Genomic DNA, 23843 nt, shown 5'->3' with positions numbered 1-23843 from the left:
GAGCAGCAGGGTTTGCCTCTTGTAATAAACTCCGACAATCATGGGGGGAGTGTCTCACAGAACAGAAGGTCAGATCGAGACAAGTGAAAGAAGCCTGTGAGTCAGATGTCGGAACAATTGAGCTTCTTTTTTTTTTTTTTTTTTTTTATGTGGTCGAGGCTCACAGGCCCAGCCCGTCACACTGAGCCAGACAGTTCTTCAAGAATTGGTTCTGATTTAACCAAACAAGCACAGATGCTGTTTCTCTGCAACACAAGGACTTGTTGGTGAGCAATGCGGGAAATCTTGTATCGTGGCATGCTGGTCACATTTGCATAAATCTGTGTTTTCTGCCATCTTCAAGAAGTTTTATCTGTTAACCCGTTCAGGTCAGACTCTGACTTCTGCTCATTTCTGCAAGATAAGAGGACGTTAGGGAATAAACAGCGGTGGAGGTCATGATAGCGCTGGACCGACAGCAGCTTTACGGCGTGACCTGGTGTGGTCTGATGATTTGTTTGGACTGTCAGAAATATCTGAGATGAGGTTGAACTTTCAGACTTTGGGCCGTACAGCATATGTCCAAAGGGGGCAGATGTTCTGTCAAAGAGTTTATTACCTCGTCGTCGACCCGCTGGCTGCTTGTGCTGTTTTATGGACCCTGTGATGACTGAGGGTGGGGTTCACATGGAGGTTGGGCAGAGAATGAGGAGAAAAAAGACAAATCCAAAGCTGAAGAGAAGCTCTGAGAAATGGGAGGGAAAAAGAAAATGTATTGCTTGGTTATTGATCAGCAGTTGTAGCCTCACCAATATCATACCAAAGTCAGGTAGGGTGCAAACTTTTGGTTTCCTTTCTGAGATATTATGTAGAAAATGTAACATTAACTACACATTTCGAGTGAAGACCAAATCTCTGTCTTTGAATTCAAATTTTCTTTCACTGTGTTGCTTTCACTTTGCTGTATTCGTGCTGACAATTACACTCGCCACTTTACCAAGTGATCTAATAAGCATATCTTTGTGTTGAAGGAGAAAGCTCAATGATATTAAGACATCCAGTCCAGACGCAGAACTGGAGTGCAAACTCCAGGCCCAAGAGTAATTCCAGCTATTCTGACAGGGAAGCAGGCCTGTTAATCACTGTATTGTCTATATTTCTTATTTCTTATTTGGTTCAACCAATGAACACTCACCGAAGATATCTTCTGAAGAAGTTTTAGAATAGGAGCAGACGTTGTTTTGCCAGCTGCAATATTCCTAGTTGGTGCATTTGCACAGCTGAATGACATGAAATGTAGTAAAGCAGTTTGGATCTGTCGGGTAAATACAAGTGTACAAGCTTTGCCCGATACTGTGTTGTACTGGAATCACCACTGACTTTTGTTTGCGATCTTGAGAGGCGATCTCTTTGTGGTTGGTTATGACATAGTGAAAGATCAACATTTCCGCAGTGATATGAAAATGTAAGTTCTGTTTTGTGTGGCTGAAGAAAGTGTAATGTCTTACGATTTGTGTCAAATCTGAGCCCGAGACAACTTTCGCCATGTAACACTTGCTTTAATCTGACAAGAGTCTTGAGACACAACTCTGCCTCGCACATGTGTTTGTGGTTGCGCACTTGTTGGTTTCCTGTTGCGTCTCGTAGAGCCTCTCTGAGATGAAAGCGCTCCGGCTGCAGCAGCTCGGCCATGTGCACCAACAACCTCCATCCATCATCTTAACCATCAGCTGATCTGGAATAAATGCCGGCTTGATTACCCGTCCAGAGACATCCGTCACTGTGCTGGCATGAAAAGGGGAAGGGAACAGGTGGTGACAGAAGCTGGCCAGACAAAGACGGTGCATAAATAAGTGAGATTTACTGCTTTGTGTTTGTGTGTGTGTGTGTTTGTGTGTGTGTGTGCTTCAGAACCCCCTCTTTCAGCAGAGAACCACATCATTTCTTGTTTAAGTCTTTGAGATCATGTCAAAGAAAGTACAAAATACAGTAAAGCTTCAGTTAATTCACTTTAAGTTGCACAATATATGACAATCTATTATTGAGGGAGTGGGAGAGAAAGCACTGTTATTTCCAAGAACAAATCACATAGCACAAAGATGGAAACATCATCTACATAAATGCGTGTCTTCATCTTAAATCACATCATTATTGCAATACGAAACAACATATCATATGTTAGCATATCACATCGTCACCGAATATCATGCTGCCCGAATTAAAGCCAACCACTGTCTTTGATTGATATTCAGTCTCAGCTTTCTTTTTTCTCTTTATTACCTGTGAAGAAGTACAAAATGTGAAATGTTTCTCAGGAGCAAGAATTTGCCACTTTTTTCTTGGATACTTGTGCTTGTAGTTAGGTATTAACGTTGATAAATGATTTAAAAATCACCGACTGATTATAAAGAAATAAAGTATATTTGCAGGTACAGTGGTTTGACTGACTGAAAAGAAAAAAAAAATCAGTTTCCTGCTGACCTGGCACACTGCTGTTAATTATTCAAGTATTAAAGTAAATCATATGATGAAGTCAGCTGCACTAATGTCCTTGCAATTCAAATTCAAGTCAATGTTAGTCAATCTTGTTTTGCTCATTGTGGGCTGCAGCAGTCCCTCGCTGCTCTGATCTGAAACGGCAAGTCAAAGACTCCCACATCATCAGTTGGATGTGCACACATGTGGAGGACTGCAAGTTACTACAGGCTGCTGATGAATGACACTGTGTTTTACACATTCCTACAATGAAGTAAATTAATCTATCTGCGCTCATTCCTGTCAGGCACACAGACACACAGACACACACACACACACACACACACACACACACACACACACACACACACACACACACACACACACACACACACACACACACACACACACACACACACACACACACACACACACACACACACACACAAAAAACGAGCGCCCCCTCCTTCGTTCCTCTCTGCTGCTCTCCTCATCTCATCTGTTGCTGTCTGACTGTAAATAAGGTGTGTGTAAGCGGACGTGTGTGCAGTTGGGTTTTTATTACTGTTGTGGGGACTGAATTCTTGTAACTCATTCATCAATATGGGACTTGTCGTCTTTGTGGGGACATGTGTCAAGTCTATGGGAATGAGACATGATTGTGAGGTTAAACTGTCGACGGGGTCAGGCGTAGGTCGTCACTGTTGTTGAGGTTGTAGGAAACCTGGAAGACATGAACGAAACTCAATGCAATGTCTCTGAAATGTTTGCCATTTGTGTGTGCGTGTGTATGTCGGTCTTATACTTCTTTATTAGCCTCCATCGTCGCGAAAATGCATGAATTTAAGTGTGAACACGTGGTTTTGAAGGGGGGTCAGATAAAGGTTAAACCCCTATGTGAGGGTAATAATCAGATAAGAGGCTGTTGCATGCATAAATAGGAAGACCCCATTAAGTGAAAACAAGTGTGTGCAAATCACTGCGTATCACTGTCTAACATGGCAGATGGTAGGTAGGCGGTTGGCACTATGTGTGTGTGTGTGTGTATCTATGTCGGCTGATTGTGTGTGTGTGTTTATGACCAATCGGGGAAACCCTGCCCTGTTGACAGAGGCTCTCCATTACCATCTGCTGTGTTGAGACAGCCACACACACTCAAACACCCTGTGAATTCTGATACACCCGCTGCGTTATTTTACCGGAGTGTCTTGCTGTTCTGTGTTACTTTGTGTTGAGTCAGCTTTAAATTCTCACTGGATGACCCATTGTTATTCTGACAGACCCCCTCCATCTGGTGAACCACTGTCAGACTGACGGCCTCATTGAAATGAACGAGAGGGTAGAGTGCTGCATCACAGATGCACTCGGTCTTTTGTGCATCTCCCCACATTGAAACACTAGTAAATGCCTCCTTGATGGCCCGGCAGTGAGCGCAGTGCCCTGCTACAGCTCCCCACTGGCACAATATGCTGCTCACGACTGCTCTTAGTTACATTGCCGATTGGATCTTCTTAAAAAATTCATGACTCCTTCACATTCAGTCTCCTGTGTGATCGGAAGGTCTTTACTCCCTGTCTGGCTGCCGCTGCCCCTTCTTTACCGTCGTCTGTCGTCATTGATCGGTCACTTTAATGGTGATCTTAAATAGAACTGAAGAATTAATTGCTGATATTGGTATAACCCATCCTCGTCCTGAACTTTTTATCATTCCTGTCTCGATTTAATCAAAAAGAATTGTTGCACTATGATTTTTTTTTGAGTCCATTTGACAAATGTGACATCCCATTTGGCGGAGAAGACATGTTGTCAGTAAAGAAGGTACTGTTATACCGACCTCCATGAAAACCAATTAAAGATGCATACATCTACCCGAGCTGAAACAACTGAACAATTTCATTGATTAAAATCAGTTTTTGAAATAGGCATTGATAGACATTGATTAGCTGGTTAATACAATTTTTTTTTTTTTCTGCTAGGTGGCAGTAATGAGCCACGTGTGGCTGTAATCTACCAGCACAGCAGGAGAAGCAGCCAACAGCCAATAGTTGGCCTTGTTTTGTGTCAAGTGCACCACAGCAAAGACGAGGCTTTCAGCAAAATGGTGGAGGCTGCTGGCGAAATGCTCAAGAAACGAGAGAAGAGAGAGACACAAGAAAGACATGTGACCTGCAAACTGGGACAAGGTTGACACAGCAGTTTAGAAATGTGTCCACTCCAGTTGTTGCTAATTAAACATTTATTAAGCTCACTGTGTTCCTTTTGAGCTATTTTACAGAAATTTGGCGCAGTAAAATGCACAATTATTTTGGTGTTTTTCTATTTCTTCATGAAAACATGTTCTTAATACTTTATCTGAGTAAACAAAGGCAAAACAAAAATGTTTGTTAAAGAAGCAGACAAAGAATTTATCAAATAATTGTAAAAAATAATCTATAGATTAAACAATTAGCAAAATACTTGTTGCAGCCCTGGAATGTCAATTTCTTCACCTAATAGACGTCCTAAAGCTGCCAGTGGTCTTCATCATATAATTCTCAGATACGTGGCGACTGTGTGTTTGTGACGTTGGTGCTCAGAACGACCAGAGATGATTGATTGTTCTCTTTTGATTTATACACTTATAAAAGAGTCGAAAACAAATCCCTTTTAGGGAGGAAGTTGTTGAATGGATGATGTGAAGAGGCGGATGTAACTTTCATCATGTTGTGTGTTTATGATTTTTCCAGTCATTCCACAGATCATCCCTCTGTCATGGCGGTGGGTTTGGCAGTGTGTCTGGGGTGACCTACTCCTGGTTATTATTTTATGATTTGACTGACTTGTTGACATCAATAAATTATTAAGCGTCAACCTTTTTTATTCTCAGCTACAGAAAACTTGGGTTTGAGGAATAAATCTCCCAAGTTTTTCCCCCCTTTAGTTGAATATCAACATCAGGGACTGAAATCTTCATACAATATGAAATCAGTCACTTCTGTACTGAAGCACATCCTGGGGTTATTTCAGATATATTGTTTGCTTTACTTTTAAGAAACCCTTTTCTCCGAACACATGACATGCTTTTACGGCTCAGCCTTACTTGTCTTGCGGCCTTTAGAAAACAGGGCTTACTTTTGTTTATCACACATTTTTAGAGCTTGTCTTTCTAAAAGCCTCTTGTTTGTAGTTTCAGCACAGTGAAGGTTGGAGTGTATATCTTCTTTCATAACCTCCTTGCTTCTACAAGACTTCTACACTGGTACCTGTTAAACTCCGGCATGACATTTGGGTTTTGGCCACAGAGGACCTTGGCTGCAGCTTCACTTCCCACGTCAGTATTATCACACTTCTTTTAAATGCCCACAAGATTTGCAATGGTTGGGTGTTTTAGGCACTGCAATGTGGCACTTTTCAGTGTTGTTTTGAGACGCATGCCGTGATTTTCTTTAGTTTGTTGGGTGTGTGTCATCAGTTTAAGCTGTAAATCAAATTAGTTACACTGTGAATTTATTGAGTCCTAGAAAGACTCTTGTCTGCAGACCAGTGCTGCATCTTTTCTGTGCAGACTCTGGTCACACCAGCAGGCATGTCGTGCTATTAAACACTGTTATAAGAGTAATGCTGCCTGTTGTCGGTTTTCGGTTGTCAAGGCAACTGCTGGCCAACGAATGTGTCACGCTGGGATCGGACCTTTCATTGGACTGACGGGCTTTTATCGATCCTTCTGTCTCAGTTGTCACTTTGTCTGAGTTGGCCTGAATCACAGTTCATCGAGGTCATTCATCAAGAGAGGCTCTGGAGTTTGATACAGTCTGTAGACATTTTTCTGTTTCTGTTGGAGGAATCCCGTTTCCCTCCAGTTATAAAGAAATGTCAGCTGTCAATCACCCCATTAGGTGGCCTTTACAAACTAAATTAAATTTTGCAGTTGGAGTACAAAAAGATCCCGTATCCTGAGTCGACCTTACCAAACTGCAGCTTTGGCAGCATTTTCAACAGAATCAGGGCCAGACACTGTAATACTTTACATATTGAAGGCAACGTTCTGCTTTTTGAAGGAATCATAGACTCAGAATGAACAATCTTAGTTAGAGGAAAACAAAGAAAAATGTTATATTTGATGTGTACTTTGTAACTACACCAGAAAGAGGGGATTTTCCACAGGGGGAAAGACAGTGCAGGATAAAACTCATATCGAAATGCTTAAAAAGAGATTTCTAACGTAATGTCTCATTGGAACATATTGAAATAAATATGAATATCAATGAAAATGTATATAAAAGCCATATTACAAGTGTTGCGGGTTCCATTATGAGTTGTACATGTGATCTATAATCTGAGGGGAAAAGCTTATTACATGCAACCAAATGTAGTTAACATGTTGCAGTCCTGAACTTTGTCGAATGTTCACCTGATACTGTGCAGCCCGTCACCACCTGATTCTCTCTCACCTTCACTTTATCCTGCAGGATTGAGGGGAAAGTAAAGGTAACTCAGTGTTTTCTGGTGGTGTTCTTCCCTGTGGCAACATTTACTTAATGTGTCTGCTGGTGAAGTAGCGACATTATTTAGCTCATTACCTTCAAAAAAATAATTCAGACTCGCGTATTAGTAGACCAGAGGGTGGGGGGTACACGATATATATTCGCGTGTCTGGCAAAGCAAATTTTAATTCTGTTTCCAAAATTGAGCGTAATAAAGCAGATCTAAGTAATTGAAACAATTATTAGTTAAACATGTCTCATGGTTTGAATAGTGAGCTTTGAGTTTCAGTCGGTGCTTGTTAAAATGTGTTTGTTGACTTTACTCTGAGCTGTCCATTGACGTATAAGGAAACAAAGGAGTTAGTCGCCTGAAGGTAAAACTGATTTTATCGACCGAAGCCTAATTACCTGAAGGAGGGTGACTCTTCAAAGAGAGTAAAAGACACGACTGCTGTTCAGAAGTCAGCTGGCTCGTGTTGAAGCGACGTGTTTGGTTTAAGCAGCTGAAGTGTCAGATGAGGACCAAAGACGGCAAAACCCAGTTGCTCATTAACAACGGAGAGCTGATGAGGTGTCAGCAGGGGGATCCCTGCTGCAGTGGGAGCGCTGGGAATACTGAAAGTGTGTGCACGCTGACGGCCGCTGATTTCAACGGGGATAGAGAGATGAAAATAAATGAGTAAAGGCGGTTGAAGTGTTGACTTGGTGTTGAGTCGCGAAAGGCACGGAGGTCTGAGGTGACGGCAGCGCACATTTTCCACACTCTGCTCAAACACTATCAAGGATGACAGAACGAAACAACAACTGTGTGGGGTCCGGTACCTCATAAATAAACTCGGGGTTGTCAGACTCCATATTAACTGTCAGTCTGTGGCAAGTTCAAGTTTCAGCTGCTCAAACTGAAGAATTGGGAGATTGAAAGCAGTGGATCCTCCTCCATGTGTGTGTGTGTGTGTGTGTGTGTGTGTGTGTGTGTGTGTGTGTGTGTGTGTGTGTGTGTGTGTGTGTGTGTGTGTGTGTGTGTGTGTGTGTGTGTGTGTGTGTGTGTGTGTGTGTGTGTGTGTGTGTGTGTGTGTGTGTGTGTGTCTTTCACAAAGCTCTCAGTACGTTTTCATAAATGCAGGCTTTTTATTCTTTTTCAAGTGTTTAGGTTCTGCTTGACCATCCATGTCACCACCGGCTCAGCCTTGATTGTGTTGAAAGAGGAATGCATCAGGTTTTCATTTGGCTGTGGTTTTGCCTTCATGACCCCCATCCTCCACTCAGCTTTCCTTCTTCCGATACTTGGACCCAGATTTGGGAATTTGTTTTGAATAGACGAATTTGCGGATGTGTGTCTTCTGCCCTGCAGTTTGAAAAGGTGTGTGTGTGTGGGGGGGGGGGGGGGGGGGTAATATTTGGTGGCAGATTTGCCGGATCATTCAGTACCTATTCCCATGGATATTGAAATGTGGGGGTAGATATAGAAAACACAGAGCAGCTTCTCAGCCTTTGTTTATTTTCTGCCTCAGAAAGAAATATTTGATTCATCCTCAGCCAGCCAGCTGTGGGTCGAGCTGTTGGTCTCATTGTTGTTTACGCCTCATTCTCCGTCGAGCCTCCGGCTTGCGGTGCGGCATGTGACTCAGTTTTCATAGTAAAACAAATCTCTGGTGCGTTCAGTGGTATGCTTGTTGTTGCATGACAAGATATAACACACTGGGTATTTGATGCCATTTCCATCCATTTATACCACCTTAAAAAAAAAAATGTGCTTGAACCAAGTAGGAGCTACAGGAAACTGGAGTCGGTCCCTTGTGATGGCGAATGTCTGCACAGGTTATCAGTTCATCACAGGCCAAACACAGACCCGGGGCGTCAAACACATTCTAGTTCAGAGGCCAAATGCAGCCTGATTTCATCTCGAGTGGGCCAGACCAGTATAATAGTCCCATGACAAGCTTTAAGTTGAAACTTTAAAGTTTTTCTTTTTTGTTACGCAGAGTACATTATGAACATTTTTATTTTTGATTGCAAAAACCAAACAGTCACTCTCAGAAATTATTACAATCTTAACATAAAGGCAATTTTAATGGTACGTCCTTGTGCAAAATACAACAAAATGTCATAAAAAGTTCTCCTATAGCTGTTGCATTGTGCACATTTTTACAAACTGTGGGCCAATGTTGGCCCACGGCCCTTATGTTTCACACCTCAGATATAGACAATAATTTCAAATTTGAGGGGAATTTAGAAAGAAATACCATACAGCATTGGACGTGGGTATTCTCCCTGAGAGGTTAAAGTGCTAAACATTAGTAGTTCTCCAGAAACTCCCTCAAACTGGATTAATTATTGGTGATCTCTAACTTTTGGAATTGAAAGAAAGTCACAACTTCACTGTTGTATATGAAATCGCTCAGTGAAAAGTGTAAGCACCACATCATGATAATGTACAAAGAACACATTTTTTTCATTAATTCATAATGTAATTCTCCTGTTATTTATATGTTATAAATTGTAGCCTACCTTTCATCGTGTGTCGCAAACACTAAAAGTACTTTACACAGCAGTGTTGACATTAAAGTCATGTGATTGGGAAGCGTCTGACCTGTGATGTCATTGAGCATATTTACTCTCTGTGTGACCTCGAAAATTATAGAAGGCCATCAATCTAAACGATCTCAGTTAAAACAGGGTGGGTGCCAACGTACATCAATTAATGCTGAAAAGGAAAACTCGAGCAAGTTTAGCATCTGATTCTGTCCATGAACTCATCCATAACAGCAACACGACTCACAACTTGAGGCCCTGGGTTGTCGGTTTTAGACTCGCCATGCAACAGTCCTTAGGTTAAATATAACTCATGTGGAATGAAGGTTATGCCAATCGAGATGTTTGACATTGTTGGTAGTAACTTGAGTCACATCGGTATCAAACTGAAGTCTTTGGAAATGTTGGCTTGCATGAGTAGTTTATTTTCACACATCAATCATGTACAACATTAATGTTTACAGTAGATTAGTGGCCATCTTTTCACTTGTTTCTGTCGTGTAGTGTTTTCCAACACGAGGTCTGGAACTTGACCAGAGGGCTCCTGATACCACATCGGGAAACCCGAAGGCTTTGTCTGATCAGATGTTATGATAATGGTACTAAAAATGCCTTTAAATCATAGGTGCCTTTCAAAACACTCAAGGTCACAGGTTGTCAATTCGATTTGCACATGAATATATGTTGAGCTGTATCTAAATAAATCATGACGACTTTGGACTCACTTGATTTAAAAAACAAAACAAAAAAAAAACCGACAAAAAAAAGTTTCAATGTGTAGAGATATTTATCATTTGTCAGGGATTTATCTGAGAGATAAGATGCATACCGGTGGAACTGTTCATCTTTGAAGTTCTTAAAAGTGAACCTTCAGTAGAACAAGGGACTTCACCCCCACTCCAGACAAAGCATTTTAAGGGATAGATAGATAGAAAGGTGGATCCCTGAAGGAAAATTCAACTATCCTGCAGCTCGTAAAACCAACCACACTTCCACTCAACAACTATACAGCTTCAGGGGGTTTGTCTGTCTTCAGCCCACCAAGGCAGACGAGACCCACGAGCTCCATCTTTGGAAAAGATCAAGTGTTCAAGAAAACGGCTTTTTAGTGGTTTCCTGATGCATGCAGTTCTGCAGAACAAAACAGACATGATTTTGTGTTCACTCCATTCTGGCCACATTCAAATATCCAGAAAGCTGTTCCCAGAATGCAACCATTGCTTATGCTGCGTGTTTGAATAGCAGCATGTACTGTATACTCATTACCAGCAGCAACTTGACTGATGTGGTTTGGTGGTGAACTGCGATACTCTAAATATCCGAATGAACACACAGCAATGCGGTGTGTGTACATTTTTTGAGATTATGCTCCTTTTTATTGGTCCATTATATTCCAATCGGGCAAACAGTGACGGAGGCATGAAAAAGCCCCCAGCTGCTAATGCTAGACCTGCTTCATTTCCGCTCCTTTTCTTCCATGCGAGTCTTTCCCACAGTCCCAAGGATCCTGAGGAACTTCCCTGGATTCCTCCAGGAGGGAGAAGTCGGGGGGGGGGGGGGGGGGGCAAAGTGAGAGGGGGCAGGAAAGAGTGCAGCTTTTCTTGGCACTGAATGTTTGGGGCCAATTTTACCACAGGCCAAGATTGATGTTTTTCTTTAGGATTTCTCAATCTAACTGTGGCACTGAATGCCGATAACATCCAAGTTCATAGATGTGTGAGCCCTTAGGAGAAATCCAGTCGTCACTATATACAGAACCGCTGTGCTTTTATTGGATCAAATGAAAGGTTGGACGGAAACTACAGATTTTGATTCTCATAAATGGAAGGCTGCGATTAAGAAATAAAGTCACTATGAAATGATTGTTTGAAAAAAATCTTTTAATGAAAAGTTTTGTATGAATCACCAACATATCAAATGTTAAAACTGGAAAAATTTGTTTTTCATTGTTTTCCCTCTTGCCCCTCAGCATGAATGAAAGTTAAATTCAAGACTTTGTCTAGGCTTTTCTCTCCTGAGTTCACACGTTCTACCTGTTCATCTGTAGGGATTTCCTGCTACTCTGATTTACACCCACAAGCTGCCTTGTTCGACTAATTGTCAACTCTAAATGACCAAACCTCTCCAAGGAGACATTCTTACTCCACAAAGAACTTGATTTGCTCAACAGTACGAGTCCTTTTCATATCTTGTTGAGCTGATGTGTTAAATGTTTTCAGTAAGTGGGGGGGGGGGGGTGCACGAGACCCAGGCCCTGTTTATACAGCAATGTGAAAACGCATCGTTTTTGTGTTTTCATTTAAAAAAAGTTTTGCATTTACACGGCAACGTTTTGAAGATGATGTCTGTTCACATGGAGACCCTAAAAACAACGTTGTTTTCAAATAGGGCCACTATTGGGTGTTGTTTATCGTTGTCATGAAACCACACACACATGCACGTACAGAACAATTCGCTATAAACATCAACATTGGCAAGTACATGGATATTTGGATGAACAAATGACAAAGTTGGATTGTTATTATAGTGACTCTAAACTCTAAAACTACCAACTCCCAGGAGAATATGGACTGGGAGTCATGAGACTCTGGTGGCAAACTTGTTGTCGATCTTTTCGCTCATGTGCAGAATTGATTATCTTCTTATCTATTTACTATGGGTGTGGGCTACATGAGCCAGAGCCACATTTTCATAAAATTGGATAATCACAGTATAGATGCTTTATACTGTAGCGTGACAGGAGCCTTCACACTCATGCTATGTGCACTCATGCAGCTCCACAATACTGGAGCGTGAACTCTGCAGTTATAATGAGCTGGTTCATTTCTCCTCTTGAGCCTGAGCAGTACTGCTTCCATAGCATCCAAAAAAGTTCACCTTTTGATTCATCAAACCAACAGAGGAGCTGTTCTTTTGTGTGTGGTCAGTAGTTTTTACTTGTGTTAGCAGAGCTGTTTCTGTTTGAAGCAGTTTGAAGCTGTGACTAAACGTGATCAATGTGACTAATTCGTGAGCAAATGTTTGCATTAATTTGCAGTCTGGCTAGTGTTTGAATTCCACTTCTGACTCTTGACGTGGCTTTGTTTGGGTTTTCCCCGACTCCTCAGGGAAACTGGCTTTGTACTTAATAGCTGAATATCCTGTATAAACCAAATGATCTATAAAAGGGATGATGTGCAGCGCAGGTTGGATTATCATGCACACGTGTCGTTTCTAAAAACAGCTGATGAGATTAGATGGGAAGAATGAGCTGAAGATGCTCATATTCTCAGTTGAGATGAAAAGGTAGAGCAGAGTCTGATAGTAATCCGTGGGTTGATATTACTGAGAGATGGATTTCAAAAGAAATAAAATTGGCTCAACTGATTAAAAACAAGCAGTTTAATAAGCATTCAACACTTAGCTGAGTTTTCTTAATGTGCTAAAGATTGAAAGCTGAGAGTTTGAGCGACGAGTGGGGAAAGTGAACCGGATGCGTATCAGAGAGTATCGGCTGAAAAGGAAGTGTCTGATTTTTCCTCTTCTCCTCCTGTGGGACTGAACCGACGAGTCCAGGAACATGCGTCAGATGTCCTGACCGTGTTTCTGCTAATGCAATCCTGCCCATTGGTGTTTTTTGTAGTACAAAGAGCTGCTTTCCATTAAACAGTAGAGGCAGATGCCGTCTCACTCATGTGCACCAGCTGTTGTTTGTAGTTTTGGAGAGCAGGTCAGGGTTTTTCCATCCCAGGCAGTATCGTGTCTGGAAGCGATTTAAACGGGCTCTTTTTTCAGGATTGCCTGCATTTTATTATTTATATCATTTCGATATGACCGAGCTTTCAGGTACTTGGTCAACAGAGTATTGAGCCGACTCGCGTCTCTCTGTCATCAGGTTGATCTGCTGCCGTGGAGGACCATGCTCTCCTGAATCTCTCCGCTCTCGGACCCCCATCCCTTCGTCCTCCCCGTCGTCCTCGTCCACACTGCCTCTCCCATCATGAACCACACGCCGAGCCCGCACCTGTCCGACGGCGGCAAGTCGGCCGGAGGCGGCCTGCTGTGCAGCCTGGGTCTGGGATCTGACCGGGGGATCCGGTCCCCGGACAGCCTCGCCCACACCCCCAGCCCCACCGGAGAAACGCCCAGCTCCAGCCCCCCCTTGCTGCTGTCGCCGGGGCTGGGGAGTTTTGGGCTGGGCTCCCTCGGGGCCATGAGCGAGGGCGCCGGAGGAGACTGGGAGAGCAGGGAGGAGCTGAGGCTCAGGGAGCTGGAGGAGGCTCGTGCCAGGGCGGCCCAGATGGAGAAGACCATGAGGTGGTGGTCCGACTGCACCGCCAACTGGAGGGAGAAGTGGAGCAAGGTGGGCTTAAGTTCAGGAGAGGACGCGTACCGGAAAGCTGTGTTTGAGCATTTTGTGCATGCAGCTTTGCAGTGTCAACAAAAAGTCGCCAGAAATCTGAAAGTTATCCGATCATGAAAGCCGGCATATCTCCGGGATGCCAATAGTTTTTTTTTTTTTTTAATGAAATTCACAAAGGAACTTCCAGAATATTTCAAAACATTCATAAGGCTTTACAATTTCCTCCTGTGAGTCGCAGGGCCTCACGAACATTATTGAACATGTGGCTTTTTTTTTTTTTTTTTTTAAACATGGTCTCATAATGATCACAGATGTTAAAAATACTCCTTGAACTGTGTTTGATCTTTGAGCATATGCTTCTGGTCTTCATCCAGGTAGAAATCTTCTTCCAGCAGTGTTCACACTTCTTTTATTAGATCAATTTTGCTTGATAGCAAAATGATTGCTTTACAGGGTCTAAAATCCACAGCTCCAGAGCTTGAGTGGCTCCCTCTAGCTCTCACAAGCTGTGGTAATGACCATTTCTATCTAATTTGAAAGGATTTGATTACTTTAATTTGTTACTATTATCGCTTGTCTTGCACTCTTTGGTGACAAGTGTGACACTGACACAACATAATGGTAAAAACACTAAATAGCTGGTAACAGTATAGTAAAACTGCTAAACAATGATAATAGCTGAAATGACTACACTATTCAAATGATTAAAATGGCTCTAAAATGACTGTGACTCCTAATACTTCTAAAAGAACTCAAACACCCAAAATTTTTATTTTTTTTTATTTTTATTTATTCTTACATGCATCATAAACTACAGTTTTGGTAAGTATAGCAATAATGGACAGTATATAAGATTATAAGCTGTGTTATCTTTGTTTTCAAGCTTCATCATGTTTTGCAGCTCCATATATTTGGTAAAAAGTTGGCAATTTCTATATTGTCAGGAATATTCACTTGTTGCGTGACTGCATCTCAAAGTTTGTGGGTCTGTTTACAAAACATTCCCTAAAATCCTTTACTTGTTTTTGCAAATGTCACGGAAATTGTGCTCCGTGTTCCAGGTTCGAGCTGAGCGTAACCGGGCGCGTGACGAGGTCCGCCAGCTGAGGCAGCGGCTGGACACCCTCACCAAAGAGCTGACCGGCGTCCGGCGGGAGCGGCAGGAGCTCGCCTCTGAGAATGAAACGCTGCGGCAGGAGGCGCAGCGTCTCTGCGGCGACCTCACAGCTCCTCCTCCTCTTCCTCCTCCCTCCACCGCCTCCCCTTCCACCTCCCCTGCACACGCTCCTGGGGCTTCCTCCTCGTCCTCCCCGTCCATCCCACCTTCCTCCCCGGCTTCCTCTTCCTCCTCAGCTCAGGTCCACGCCGATGGCAGGCCGGACAGGGTCGAGGAGGGACCGCCGGGGTCACCGGAGCCGGAACCAGTCAGGGATGTCGACCTGGAGAGACAGAAGGCGGCTCAACAGAAGGTGAGCTGGTGGAGTGAGAGAAAGTTGAAAGAGAAAGGAAATGACAGGTGTCCAAAAACTGGGATTTGGATCAGTATTCTTTGGTTGTTTGTGAACGTCTTGCCAAGATCTTACCCAATGTCTTTGGCGATTGGTGAATGTTTTATGATCAGCTGTCAGTAGTGTGTGTTGCTCTTTCATCTTAATGTCAGTGCTTCATCCCGTGTGAAAATGTCCTCGAGAAAACCCCTGAGCCCCCAGTTACAAAACTGTTGGTACGAATCCTAAAATGCCACTTCCATTGCTTGAGTTGTGTGTTTTGAGTGAAATACCTCAACTGCAGTGCAGATTTCAGAGTTCTCCTCCCTTCTTATAACCTTGAGTGCTACACGAGAAGAACTGGAGCCGCTTCACTGCACCAGCGCGGTAATTTACACGGAATACAGCAAAGGCCCCATGTAGAGCTCTGATGTGAGACTTTTTTTACGAGGAAGTGGCTTCCTCCAGTCCAGATGTGATGGAGGTGTGATGTGTGTGAGTGCTCCTCAGAGAGTGTGTGTAGTCCTGACTGTGTGAGCTCTCTTCTCCACACAGTTGAAGCTCTCTCTATTAATGCCTCCACTTCCAGCAAAGATCTGTCACAGTGCTGGAGCATCTTTAACCTCTCGGCCCGCCTCCTGTCATCCATACAGACACGGCGGTGCTATAGAAATAAATGCAGTGGCTCTCTTAGTGGATCATTTTTTTTCTTGACATCTCTTCTTTAAAACCTGCATCTTTTATTTAAATATTGGACGTGCAGATTTGTTCATTGTATTGGTTTTGCTTCCTGTTTGCATCCACACCAACATCTTTTTTTTCCCTCTCTCTACATACGTCAAGGCTTTCTTGTCTCACGCTGTGGATTGTTTCACGATAGAGCTGGCCTTGTAGACATGAAAGGCAATTACTGTGTCCCCAATATCAGTTTGCTGGTGTCCTTTGCTGCTACATCTGACCTGAGCCTCAGCGAATGTAGGCCACGAAGGCTGGCGTCTCTCCTCCAGCATGATAAAATACACCTCTGCTGGAATCGCTCCCCAGTGTGTGAGCATATCGGGGGTTTTGTCCCATTTTAAGAGACACCAGCAGTGTGAGTATCCTCATCTCAGGTACTCATCATACTGACTGCAGCACATCCGATTTTCCAGCCTGTTCCTTGCAGTCTGTCATCTGAACCAGCCGCCTCCCTCTGTGCTGACCGTGGCGACACATGCAGAGACAGAACTCAAACTGTTAGGGCGAAGTCAAATCCAGTGTTGTGAATGATGCGTTATAAATCAGATTGTTTAAGCAACCCTGTTTCTCTGCCACAGAGGCTCATTATGTTAAGCTCTTGTCTCTAGTAAAATACAGCTTTGTTACCTTTTCACTGAAATTTACTGGAGGAGTGGCCCCTCATTAATCCTGAACAGTTTCCCTGAGAGCAACCTGAAGTAATTTTAATTTTAGAGACCACAAATATTAAAATCCAACCTCAGAGAGTGCAATGCATTAGCAGATTTAATTCAACATTAGCTGCGACTGGAGGTTTTTGGTTTATTTCAGCTGTTTTTATCATTATAATAAATCTGTCAAGACATACAGTTTATAGAGCATCTTCCTCCACCTCACTGTTGCTGAAGAATATGACTGAATGAGTCTTTAGCTCAGATACACTTAACAATACAGCTATATACACAGAAATAAGAAAATCACAAGTGGTGCAAGTGTCAGTAACACAGCAACTCCACTTTATGTTTTAGTGTCTTATGAGAAACTGGATTTTACTACAAATGTTCTGTAACTTGCCCTACACAGGTCAAATTCCCATCACAGGTCAGATTACACCCTAACACTTGCTTGTTGCATTGTTTTGTCGCCATAGTAGGAGTGGGCGTGCCCACCACAGTTTAGCTTTCTAGTAACGTCTTGATAAATTGGAGACCTGATAGAATGTCCACAGCTTTTCCTCTTATCACTTTGAAGGCAGGGTCTTTTATTTTAGAAGCATGACCTGCTCAGATTGTGTGAACACTCGCAGGGAGCTGACAGGAGACCTCTGAAGGGACACTATTTTCTATCTTGACAGCTTAAATCCCAGAGAACCATTCTCGGTCTGCTTCACACACATTCACAGAGAATAGAGAGCTGGTTTCAGATGCACAATTAAAGATCAATCCTCCATGTGGATGGTTTTCAAAAAATTCGTATTGGAGGAATAAAGCACATATATATAATGATGACCCAGTTAGTGACTCAAATAAAGACTGTATGTCATTTAAAATGTGAATACAATAAAATGAGACGTTTTCCGGAGATGAAAGACTAAATGATGCAGACAGCACTGCTGGTTTTGAGCTCCAGGAGGCTTTCAGAAGATGTCTTCTTCCACGGAGCCCCTGCAGCTGCTCTGTGCAACTGTCACACCAGGGCTTCCCCTCTTCTTTCATGCTGCTTATGTCTGAGTACCTCTTTTTGTTTTGTGTATAGCACAAAATACTGTGTGCTTATTTTGTCAGCTGGCTTTATCCTTCATGACAAATCGCTGTCACACTCTTCAGTCCGTTTTGATTTAGAGATTTGTCCACGTGGCTGAATTATGAAAAGTGCTGCTGGGTTTATTTATGCACCAACAATGCTACTACTGCAAAGAACACCTGTTCCTAGTTCTCCGGTGCCATTAATAACAGCTGCTGAGCACTTGGAAAATGAAGAATGTGGCTAAAATCCACAAATCTGCTGTCCCAGAAAAGTAACTGTTTTCCAAACTAGTCTATCAGCTGAAGTTTTCATCCTCCCAGATTTTGAACCATCTCCTAATATCCTCTAGGGACCTGTAGAAACCTGCCCATTACAGTTTGCTATCAGTATTGAGGATCTCATGGTGCTCTGGATAATAAAAAGCGAGTAATCTTTATTACAAACGGGACCAGAATCCTCTTGTTTTTCCTCTAAACCGTTGCCTTTTTCCTGACCCATTCTTGTCACATTTTACGAAGACTGGTGTGTCTTCCTGTAGACACATAACTTCAAGAAAGCAGATACTCATAACAGTAAACCATCACCATTCGTTTTATACATTCACAACATAGATTTAAGAGGGTGAGTTGAAGAGGCAGTGGTTTCCAGATACATGTGGAGTTGTACAACACTGGCTCATTGCAACCTGATATGTTGGAGGCAGCCGATCACCTGAGTCTCACTGCCTTTTAATTTTTAAAACGACTCCAAACGTTAAGGCGGTTGTGTTACATACTGAGATCCGATGTGACTGTTATTGTGCTGCAATAGATCTAAAACGGAAGCACTTAATAATTTTGTAGGTTTTTTTTTTTATCCATGTTGTCTGCCTCAACCTGCATATTTATGGTGCAAAGCTTATCATTAATCAAACCCTGACCCCAGTCTTCTGTTAAAACCTGTCTTCTTCACAATTTCTCATTTGAAGATGACACTTTCTGACAGTCCCCAAGGGAGTGCGCAACCAGATTGATGTCCCCGCCATATTGAATAGATAAGTACATGCACACTTGATCATTCAAATCAGCAGGGACGTCAACTCTGGTTGATTATAGTGTATCATGATTAAACAAATGTTTAATTTGAAGTGTAAACGTTCAAAAAATGATATACAACTGGTCTGTGTTTTGAAAGTGCAAAGTGAGCCTTTTTCATGAGGTCAGTTTGTGTGGCTCAGGCCCCGCCCCTTTAGCCTGATCAGAATTCACTAAGCATCAAAGCTGAAAGCATTTCTGGAGTACCAGAGATTGGAAGAGGGCAGAGTTATTGACAGATTGTCATAATTGTGGCTCCACCGTACTGCACCGCGGTTTATCTCCGGTCACACTGACATAATATAGTCAGATGTATAACGCTATCATCAAATAAGTTTGATCTGTGCCATCATTTTGTCAAAAGAATATAAAGTGTGATTAAAAAAAAAAAAAGCATTCTGGGAAAACAAGCAACTAAAACTTAACCTGAACTGGTTGCCTGTGGCCATAAATAGCAAAGGTAAACTATATACATCATCCAAGTGCATACAGATGGATAAATCAAACGTACTGTGATCACAGCGGAAGAAGCCCACCTTCATTCAGGTTCCCTGACCTCCATCTCAGAAACATTTCTTCATCCTGACCAAAACAGAAATACACGCAGGTCGTGGAGATCCAAGCAGATCGTAATAATGTGTGTCGGTGGTGGCAACAGAGGTGGTCTTGGAACAGTGGATAGCTGTTGCTCACACAGCACTGCCTCATTTCCTGCCTCCCTCCATTGTTCTGGTTCTCACACACCCTGAGTGCTTCCACATGTGGCACAATACACTTTGTCTGACAGACATCTGTTACACAGTGGGTCCCTCTGTTGGCCATTACTTGGAATAACAGTAGCAGCATTACAGTTTCTTTCCTATTTTCAAAACTCCCGATTGTATGGGTCTGCCAGTTTGTGTGGAGCTGAGGAATATTTATTTGTAATTTGACCTCGATGCATGTCATCGACACTGAATCAGTGTCACCAACCAGAGGTAAATATACTCCAGTCCGCCTGATCTTGATTGTGATGATGACTGTGATTTACATGGTCCACTTTGCATCCATCCTATTGGTGCTCTATTAGTTGCACATTTGAAGCCTGTGTTGTCGAGTCCAAGAGTGTGTTCCCTTCCGCAGTAAACATAAATAAAATTCTATTTTTCACGCAGGAAATGTCATGCACGGGAAGTTGTCACTGCAAAATATTCCATTTGGGATAGCCTTGCTCTTGCTTCTCGCATTACCATTGTAATGCAAACACCCTAGATATTTCTGGCAGTTATGGTTGGTCAAATCAACGACAGTTACAGTTTAGCTGGTTGTAACATTATGTTGAACGTAAAAAGGTGAACAGCAGTTTGTTTCTCCTGTATGATCCAGAGGTAATCTTACTTGTCAACTTATTGTGAAATAAATGTACTGTTATTTATTTCTTCCTCCACAGTTTCCTTTGAATTACTTGTTTGGCTCCGTATGGTTTAGAATCTCTGGTAGAGACTCACCCCCGGTCCTGAGCGCACCACTGTTGTTCCGCCAACATACCTCAATCTCATGAATATGTCATCACCAGGCCCCGCGGAAAGGCTGATAATGAGTTGATGGATGTGTTTGAGCGTCTGAAACATGCAAGCAGAGGCGCCTTGAAGGACCAGACGTTGATACCAATGCTCTCTGATAACTGCCTGATCGTGTCAGTTAGTGTCTACCTCAGTTGGTCGTCGAGTTTAATGTACAAGTCATTTTATCTTTTCTCCACTTGATACTGTGAGCAGTTGGTTGGTAGAGTCTGTACTGTAATGCAGTGAGTGACTCTTTACTCCGATCAAACCAAAACATATTTAAACTGCAGTAAGTTTCATGTTTCCATAGGTTGGATTACTGTCTGTGTTTGCCTTTTCATGCACTGTCGGGGTGGAGCCTTTATTTCTCAGAGCCACCTGGTGTAATTTTAAGATATAAAGTGGATGTAGAAGATGAAGCGATGATTATTGGGTTTCTTGTTGAAGCTCTGTCACAATATACCTGCAGCAGCTTAGCTAAGGAAAGACTCCAGGTTCACCTTGGTCAAAAACAGCAAATACAAGTTTCATCAAACAGAAAGGTTTAAATCCCGATCACGAAATAGCAGACCCAACTTTCAGTCTGTCCTTTCCTGTATTCTATCCAATCATAAACTATCCATCCATATATTTTCTAAGCCTGCTGTATTAAACACGGAGCCAGGCAGATAGTAGTTGTTTATGTTGGAGCGATCGCCACAGTGTTAATACACAGGGACATAGAATCACACACTCGCATATTTACACGGAAATGTGAGGTCAGGAATTAGGCTCCAATCTTTAGACTGTGAAAATAAGCAGATTATTTGAAGAAAACAAAAGCCGTACACGCAAAGATTAAAGATGTAAGCTTCACAGAGAGGCTCGGAATCGAACCAGGATATCCTCGCCGCGAGGCCAGATCGCTGGCCACTGTTCAGCCTGGCAATGAACCACGAGATGAGAGAATCAGAATCCTCTGGAACAAACAATTTGTCATGTACATCTACTCTTTTACTGAGACTTTTTCTTTCATTTGTAATCTATACCTTCACATCTGTTGGACTGATTACTTGATAATGTGATACAATGATTGTCGCTGGCTCACGTATCCCACTCATTCTCAGATGTTTCCTGATCTCTTCTGTCGAGTGGATTCAATTTTCTTCTTGCGCACGTTTTTTTTTTGGGGGTAAGTGCACGGTAAATCAGAGTGACTTTCGTAACTCTATCACTTCCCACTACATCGATTCATGATCAAATATCTGCAGAGCTCCACGACGTTCTCGCCAAAAACGTCATTGCATTTGAAGAAGTCTTTAAGTCGACGTGATGAATATCTTCCAGAGACATTTCAGAGTTATGACGCCTGTGGGAGACGGCAGTAATATTTTACATCTTGCAGATGCTGTGAGAGATAGAGGGCAGGGAGGAACTCTGATTTTCACTGTTTCAGTGCCAGGGCGGATAGATTTACCGTGCAGGGAAATGCTCTACATTTCTAATTTCTTCTCTGTTAAGGCCATCAGTTAGAATGAGACGTGAAAATGTTTGGTCATGAGAAAACACTCAGGGACGACTTGGCAGTGACTTCAGGTGATCGGCCGGATGAACAGGTTTGATTTGCAGCCTCGGTGTGGTGGAACTGAGTTTGAAGTGCTGAAGGAAGTGCCAAGCATGACAAAGGAACGAGATGCGAGGGATCAAGACTGACAATGAAAAGAAATCTCGGCTCCTGCTAATGTTTTATCAGGGGTTGTGGGATGTGTCTCAAAATGGGACAGCTAATAAACGGCCCATGTGTACATTTTTTTTTTGTCCTTGTATGTATTATCTGAAAGGGTTTAAAGACCAACATCTATTTTGTGTATACAAAACAAGACTTTCAAGGGTAATCAAAAGTTTATCAAGTTTTGTAATATGCTCGATGTAAGAATTATTTTTTTTTTATATAGATGAACAGATCTGTGGCAGAAATTGAGTTGTCTCTGACTTTGAGACACAGTATAAACTTAATTAATTTCTTTTTATCCTGTTTTTCTTTTTCTGCATCTTTCCACATCTCTCTCTCTCTCTCGATATATACTTTTTGCATTATCTCCATGCTATTTGTATCTTGAGGATCCCTGTCACGCATGGTTTTTTTTTGCACCAAAATTTATATTAGAAACTGTTTCATGTACAAACATACATTAAAACCAAAGAACTGAAGCCACTTGGGATGTGCCTTTACGTTGGCCTTGAAGACAGGTTTATACATTGCTTATCATTCAAAATCCTGTATTGTCCTTTTCAGTCTTATTCAGTTCATTTCATTTTTTTTTTTTTTCGAGGTCTGTTACTTGGACTCTGAATATGTGTGTCACCTTTTCCATTAAGATTTCTTCCATGATCTTCAGTGTCTGATCCTTGGTTGTTGTTGGTGTGTCCTTACCCAAGTTTCCCTTGATTGTTTATGTGATGCATGTTTAAATTCCCTCCTCGCTGACACATGATTGCAATGAGATGCCTTTTATATTCTGTAGTGAGTCGTTGGCATCTAAAACCTGCAGGACCCTGTTGCTCCACGGTTGAACACCCTTGTTCAATTCAAACAAAGTGTCATGTCCTCCTCTTTTCTCTCTCGTTCCATCAGGAACTGGAGCTGCTGGAGTCGGTGCTACGTTCCCGGGCGGCAGGCGCCGACACCCCGGAGGGCTGGGACGGCCGCGGCTCGCGCTCCTCCTCCGGCCTGAGTCGGCAGGAGCGCAACAGGCAGCTGTGGGACGACATGGGCTCGGTGGAGGAGGACTCCAGCAAACTCAACGCCCTGCAGCTTCGTCTGGACGAGTCCCAGAAGGTCCTGCTGAAGGAGAGAGAGTAAGACAAAAGTGTAAAAGAAGCAGGGATAGTAGTACAGTCATGTACAAAAGCTACACTATATAGCATGACACGTTATCACACGAATAATGTAATTTTTAATGGAAATAATTTCACTTCACATCTTTTCAGAAGAAAAGTAATTGATTAGTCGTTAGTTATTAGTTATTGTTCCATTGCTTAGGTCTGTGTTGTATTGAATATAACAAGTGGTGCAAAGCATCACCAGCTTGCAGGTGGGCCTGCATTGGGATGATAGCTGTTGTTTTATCATGATCGAGTTTATAAACAGGGTCTGTAAAGCGAATCTGAGGGGGCTCCAGTTAAAATCACCACAAAGTTATAATGCAGATTACACAACTAACTCCTCATATGTCTGATGTATAGAATATTATATTAGAAAAAGAAAAGAAATCATGACATAGGAGAAAGTTGTAAATAGCTCCTAAAGGAGCTGTTCCAATATTAAAATGCTCCGTTGGGCCCCCTGTGCTATACTGCAGTAATAAAAAACGGAACAAAACAAAAACAAGTTTTATTAACATAATAGAGCAATCTGCATCATACTTTTGTTTTCAAAGGACAGTTTCAGTTTTTCTCCACCTCACAAAGCAGCTGGTGCACAAAGGTGAATTAAATCATCATTC

At 42.4% G+C, this 23843-nt stretch overlaps 1 protein-coding gene across 2 annotated transcripts in view; it reads left to right on the top strand.

The window, feature by feature from the left end:
* The window catches only part of ccdc102a (coiled-coil domain containing 102A), a 73150-nt gene that overhangs the window by 21201 nt on the left and 28106 nt on the right, over positions 1 to 23843 (top strand). For both annotated transcript variants that reach the window (XM_080506746.1, XM_080506747.1), the window contains 3 exons: positions 13324 to 13791; positions 14853 to 15260; positions 22973 to 23196. In XM_080506746.1, coding sequence (XP_080362872.1) covers positions 13429 to 13791; positions 14853 to 15260; positions 22973 to 23196 — 995 coding nt within the window. In that variant the 5' untranslated portion in view covers positions 13324 to 13428. The remainder of the gene's footprint in view (positions 1 to 13323; positions 13792 to 14852; positions 15261 to 22972; positions 23197 to 23843) is intronic.

The sequence above is a fragment of the Blennius ocellaris genome, assembly GCF_963422515.1.
Source record: "Blennius ocellaris genome assembly, chromosome: 1".
NCBI lineage: Eukaryota > Metazoa > Chordata > Actinopteri > Blenniiformes > Blenniidae > Blennius > Blennius ocellaris.
This window is presented reverse-complemented; position numbering and strand designations above follow the sequence as displayed.